This window comes from Ochotona princeps, unplaced genomic scaffold, assembly GCF_030435755.1.
Source record: "Ochotona princeps isolate mOchPri1 unplaced genomic scaffold, mOchPri1.hap1 HAP1_SCAFFOLD_3863, whole genome shotgun sequence".
Classification (NCBI taxonomy): Eukaryota; Metazoa; Chordata; class Mammalia; order Lagomorpha; family Ochotonidae; genus Ochotona; species Ochotona princeps.
The window spans coordinates 22883-29016 of record NW_026697059.1 but is presented as its reverse complement, the minus strand read 5'-3'; the positions used below and the strand labels follow the sequence as shown (position 1 = coordinate 29016).

The window sequence follows — 6134 nt, the reverse complement described above, 5'->3', positions numbered from 1 at the left end:
GGGGTGCCGGGCCTCGGCTGGTCTGTCTTCTCATCCAGGCCTGTGGTCCCTGAACGCAGCGGGACAGGGCAGTGTGCCTGTGGCCAGCTGTGCCCTGACAGTGGGCCCCAGAGGAAGGGCTGTGTCCTGGGAGAGACCTAACAGGACCCTCAGTGAGGGCTGGAGCCACAGAGCTGCCCAGCTGCCCAGCATCCCACGGACCCCACGGCCACACTCAGGGTTCGGGCGCAGCACCTTTATTCAGGTGGAGGGAAGGGGCACGCTGAGCCAGGGCGGGGCCACTTGGTCTTCAGCAGCTGTGTGAGCCAGGTGACCAGTCTGAGGGCAGGAACGGGAGAGCGGTGGGGACAGTGCTGCGGACGGTCGGGGGGCTGAGGCCTGAGCCTCCCCTGCTGGCCCCGAGTCCCCGTGGCAGCCTGCCAAGGTGGGCGTGTGCACATGCGCGGGTGCGTGTGGGCAGCGGTGGGCCCGCCTGGCTTGCTGGCCCACAGCGCGACGAGGCTTGCCATGCGTGACAGGCAGAGGTGGGACTGGAGACTTGCAATCAACTGGCCAGGCCCGCGGGCCCTGGGGGGAGCCCAGGCACCCCAAAGGTAGGGCAGGGGGAGGGAGGACCCGGTCGGGCAGCTGCCCCCACTCATGGGTGACCCCGTGCTGTGCAGCACCTCGGGGTCCAGGCCCCTCCTCCCCCGGCCGCTCCCGAGGACAGTTACCGGTCAGATCTGGGAAGGCGATGTTGTCCTGTGTGAGGCCCTGGCCTTGGGCCAGGCAAAAAAATTTGTTCTTCACCTCCGATGGCAGCTGCCAGACCCTGACTGCTGGCCAGGGAAGCAAATGCGGGAGACTCTCACCCAACCCTGGATGCTCCTCCCCCGGCAGGCGGAGCCTGGACGCCCCTCCCCCGGCAGGCGGAACCTGGACGCCCCTCCCCCCGCAGGTGCCCTGCCCCGATGCCCCTCCCCTCACCCAGCAGGCTGATTCGCAGGATGGTCTGGGTGCCAGTGAGTCTTTGGGAGACCACCAGGGCAAACTTGTCGTAGTCACCTTCCACCACCTGGACGACCTCGCTCTCCGGCCCTGGTTGGGGGGCCACCAAGGTGAGACTCCTTCCAGCAAAGCCCAGACCCCGCTCCACGTCTGCTTACCTGTAAGGCCGTCCACCCGGAAGTGCCCTGGCTGGGACTCTGGCATCAGCACGTAGTTCCAGGTGTCACAGCGCTTGCCCCTGCGGGGGCGAGGAGCAGCAGGGAATGTTCTGAAAACTGGCCAGGCTTGCTGAGGTGGCCCTGGCACAGCCTGCCCCTACCCCTCCGTAGGCTGGACCACCCCAGGCCTCTCTGATGGAGGGGCACGGGATGACCTGTCCCTGGGGGAGCCATGGGCTGTCACTATCCTGCCCCCTCCGCCGGGGCCAGGCCTGGATGGCCGAGCAAAAGTGCTTGCAGATGGCAGCTTGGCATGCTGAAGCCGGGCAAGGGCTGTCGACCCTGCAGGGGCTGGCAAGAGGGGCACCCAGGCCCTGCTCCTGGATCCCTGCTCCCCAGACCCAGCAATCCATGACTCGGGGGCTTCCGGGGCTGGTAGACCCCTGAACACTGCAGTGTCCCCACTCGGGGCACCTGAGGACCCCAGAGGCCCCTGCCTGCAGCAGGACAGGTGGCCAGCCAGGGCAGGCTCCTCAGGGTGCCCGCCTGGCGGGTGCAACGATTGGCTCAGGAAGAGCCAATCAGAGGCCATGCCCGGGGGGTGTGTGTGGGCCAGGCATGTGGGCATCCCCCCACAGCTTGCCAGCACCCCCTCTTCTGCGTCCAGCAACCCCTCCCCCAGGCAGTGTGCCCCTCACCGGGTCATGGCATTCGATACCTCCAGCTGGCCTTTCTCGTTGAGCTCGAAGGTGACGAGGAAGGGATTGAGCAGGGCCCGGTCTTTCTTTGTCAGGGTGTTGCCCGCCAGGCCCAAGACCAACCAGTCACCCTGGAACTGTGGGCACAGGTGACACACGGGCAGGAGGGGCGGCCCTCCCCGGCGGGGCTGCCCGGATGGTGCTATGGGGGACGGAGCCCGCCCTGGATTCGGCAGCGGAGTGACTGGCAGAGCTTACAGGAAGGGGGGCTGCCATCCCTGCTACAGGTTGGGGGGCTCCTATAGGAACCCTGAGAACAAACTGGTCCCCTGGGTGGTGGCCACCCCGTGTGCGTCCCCTCCTGGCCCCAGAAACCCTGTACCTGCTGCGCCTGGAAGCCCTGCCACTGGGACAGGGTGGGCTGGGGGGCTGGGGACTGGCCACGCAGGATGGGCGCCAGGGACAGCAGCAGCGCCAGGGCCCAGCAAGGCCCCATGCTGGCAGCTGCCACGGGGTGGAGCAGCTGGCTGGGGTGTATGGGCCTCCCGGAGGGGCCCTCGCAGGGGGGTTGCCGCCTGGCCTCCAGCATCAGGCTGGTAGGAATGCTGGGCCCAGGGAGGGCTGGGAGCAGAGGGACGGGCAGGGCCCCTCAGATGCTGCCCACTACCCAGGGCTTCTCTACTGGACTCAGTGTTCTGCGACCCTTCCCAGAGCCCACCTGCCAGCCCCCCTGCGACTCCAGGACTGACCCACCGATGGATGGGCTTGGCGCCCAGGGGTGGAAGAGGGGCGCTGGGGCCCCTGGGGAGGGGCTAGTCAGGTCCTGCCCTCCCCCGGGCAGGAGGTCCTGAGAGGGGGGAGGCGACCCCCGCTTCCCTGACCACTGCAGTGGGTGGGCGGACTGGCCCCTGAGTGTACCCTGTCACGCTGCCCCACAGTACCCATCCCAGCCCCGCGCCCCTGCTCCCCGGTCAGCCACAGCCAGACCAGACACGCCACGCCCTGGTCACCCCGCAGACTTGGGTGCCCCTCCCACCGAGACGCCATTGGAGGAAGCACGCACGTGACTGCGGCGCCCAATCAGGGCCCCACAGGTGTGTTTAGGGCCCTGGGGCTGCAAGGGGAGCCCAGCTGCCGGACCTGTGACCCGCATCCCTGCGGGCGGGGCGGGCAATCCCCGCCTGGGGCGCAGGCGAGCGGCCCTCCTCCCCGGCCTGTCCCGCCCCGTCCCCTCCTGTCTCCGGGTCCCCGGGCAGGGAAGGTCAAGACCGCCCATGAGACCCTGCGTGGTGGGGAGTCGGTGCTGGCCAGGTGGGGGGGCCAGACCTGCAGCCCTGAACCCCACTGCAGCCTGCCCCCTGGCCAGTGTCCTCACCCACCCCAGGGGAGTTAGGAATGAGTAAGCTGGAGGCCGAGAGTGCCCGTGGAGGCCCGTGTTTGTGCCTAGGCCGGCCCAGCACCTGTGCAAACAGAGCAGCTGTCCCAGCCCACAGAGCCCGGCGCCTCTGCCCTGCCCGGGGGGGAAAAGAGGCCGTGCCTGGCAGTCAGGTCCTGTTCTCCTGGGGTGCTGTCTCCACGGATGCTCCGCTCCAGACCCCTCAGCACTGGGGGGGCACAGCCTGGACTCCCAGCTCCCCGAGCCTCAGGGCACAGAGGGTCCCAGGACTGCTGTGGCGTCAAACCGCTGAGCCCACAGCAAGTGACTGGCCACCTGGGGACCGGCACAGGTCACACTTGCCGCTGATATGCGGGTGGGGCGTCCAGCGCCTGGCTGGCTGACTCAGGTCTGGCTGAGCTGCAGAGGGCCAGAGGGCAGCCCTTCCCCCTGAAGGCCCAAGGGGGGTGGGGTGGGACTGCAGACTGCCTGCTGCTGTTTCTAGCTCCTTCCATGCTAAGTTCTCCCACCCTCCTTCGAGAGCACTTTGTCCATGCTCCCGGGTCCCTGAGGGGGTAGGCAGGTGGGCTGGGGCCTTGCTGGAGAGGAGGGTCAGCCCACTGTCCCTGCCCTGGGGCCCCTGGCGAGGCCTCCCTCCAGCCAGCTCCCCATCCAGCCTGCCTGTCAGGCTGCCCACAGCCCCTCTGCGCCCCCACCCCTTCCGGCCCCGTCTGCGCCCCCACCCCTTCCGGCCCTGCCCCGTGGGGACACTCAGGTCAGCCCCCACCCCTGCACCTGGCCAGGGGAGCAGTGAGCCACGCCAGGAGCCGTGAGTCGAAGTTTAATGAACAAGATGCCTTCCCAGTCAGGCAGGCTCCAGGGTGGAGGCGCTCCAAGCGCGGGGCCCAGCCTCTTCTGTGGGCCATCAGCGCCTGGCCTCTGCGGCACAGGGGTGGGTGAGTCAGTCGCGGGATCTCCACGGGCAGTGGTGGGGGACTGTCACCGGGTCCCGCTGCCCATCCCTGCCTGCCCCAACTCACCGTCCAGGACATGGAACTGGTCGGCCGCCTCGCAGAAGCCTAGAGGTGGACACGCAGGGAGGGGTGAGGGGGCGCAGGCAGGGCAGGGCGGGGCGCCGCTGGGACACTCACCATAGGTGGGGAAGAAGATGATGTCCTGTGTGAGGTTGGTCTCTGCCACTCGCCTCTCAAACTCATCCAGGGCAGAGTCGCTCACAGGAAAGGAGCGCACTGTGGGCCGAGGGGCGGTGTCAGCGTGTGGCGGGACCCCCGAGAATACAGGTGTGCAGGGCTTGGACAGACCCCCCCCATGCAGGGCTCGGACAGACCCCCCATGCAGGGCTCGGACAGACCCCCCATGCAGGTGTGCAGGGCTCGGACAGACCCCCCCCTCACGCAGGGCTCGGACAGGCCCCCCCCCCATGCAGGGCTCGGACAGACCCCCCATGCAGGGCTCGGAGAGACCCCCCCCCACGCAGGGCTCGGACAGACCCCCCATGCAGGTGTGCAGGGCTCGGACAGACCCCCACACAGGGCTTGGACAGGCCCCCCACGCAGGGCTTGGACAGGCCCCCTACGCAGGGCTCAGACAGACCCCTGCGCACCATACAGCTTCACTGACAGCGTCCGCCCACGCTCCTGGTAGAGGACCGCAAAGCTTTGGTAGTCCGTGTCAGCCACGACCACGTGCACGGGACCCCGGGGTCCTCGGGCTGGGCAGAACCAGGGAAGTCAGCCCGCACCCTGCCACGCCCCGCAGTCCCACACTGTGCCCCGCTGCAGGCCTCACCTCGCAGCAGGAAGCGGCCAAGGACCTGCGTGTCCTCGTAGTGCTGGCGCACCTGCCAACAGATCCCATTCCTGGGAGGGGTGTGGGTAGGGGGCGGCGGGGTTGGGGTGGGGACAGGGAGGGGAGCCACGCTGGGAGGACTCACAGCTTGCGGAAGGTGCTGACCGCCAAGGCTGTGCCCTGGGGGGCCACGTGCAGTGCAGTGGCCTCCACCCGGTGGTCCTGCTCCTGCAGGGCGCGGCAGGCGGAGCCCACAGCGGCCAGCAGCCAGGTCCCTGCAAACTGGGGGAGAGGAGGGGAGGCATGGAGGCGCTGTGGGCACGGGCATCCGAGCCGCCTCCCCTACAGGCCGGGCAGCTCCCTGTCCCCTCCACCTGCTCCAAACGCCCTACCTGCTGAGAGTCAAAGCCAGCCTTGGGCTGGACCGTGGTGATGAGGGACGTGGGTCCCGCGGGCTTCTGAACCCTGCGGCCCAGCGTGCCAGTTGCCAGCAGCACGGCCCAGAAGATGGCGGACCCAGGGAGCACCATGGTGGCTGCAGGGAGGCCAAGGGAGGCGCAGGGCTGCAGCAGCAGTCCGGGGTCGGAGTCCAATGGCCCCCAGCCCGCCCCCTCTCTGGCCAAGGTCACCGACTGGACCTGCACTCCCCGCTAGGGCCTCCAAGCATGGCTCTGACCCAAGGCCCAGCTGACTTCCGGCACACTGAACGCCCGAGAGTCGTCAAGAGCTGGCCTTGTCCTCACGGCCTGGAGCACCGAGCCGGGTCACTTGCTCCAGGGCCGAGGTCGGTCTCGAACCTCGTGCCAGGGCGCGGGCTGTCGCCCTCCGGGCCGCTAGGGGGAGCCGGAGCGGAGGCTTCCAGGCGTGCGCATGCGCAGACCCCGAGAGGCCCAGCCTCCGGGCGCCGCGCGTCATCGATGGCCCGGGGCTCGAGGCGTCGGGCCTGGCGGACGGGACCATAGAGACGCGGGCGCGGAAGGAGCGGCCGGTCGGGGCCGGGTCAGGGTCGGGGAGTGGACGGGGCTGGACGCGGGGCCCGGTGCGGGATCGGGGCAGGGTGTGGGGTCGGGGCCGGGGCCGGGGTCAGTGCCGGGGCCGGGGTCAGTG

General features: G+C 69.3%; 1 protein-coding gene across 1 annotated transcript; it reads right to left on the bottom strand.

Annotated features, from left to right (window-relative positions):
• Positions 1–489: 489 nt before the first annotated feature.
• Positions 490–6016, bottom strand: LOC131478877 (uncharacterized; the record flags this gene model as incomplete). The annotated part of the gene is made up of 11 exons (XM_058659492.1): positions 5420–6016; positions 5173–5309; positions 5028–5098; positions 4843–4950; positions 4370–4468; positions 4259–4297; positions 2226–2464; positions 1844–1980; positions 1146–1225; positions 967–1077; positions 490–818 (listed from the first exon to the last, which is right to left on the bottom strand). Coding segments are annotated over exons 1-11 (1488 nt in total), but the record flags the coding sequence as incomplete, so codon positions are not given.
• Between the last annotated feature and the right edge of the window lie 118 nt (positions 6017–6134).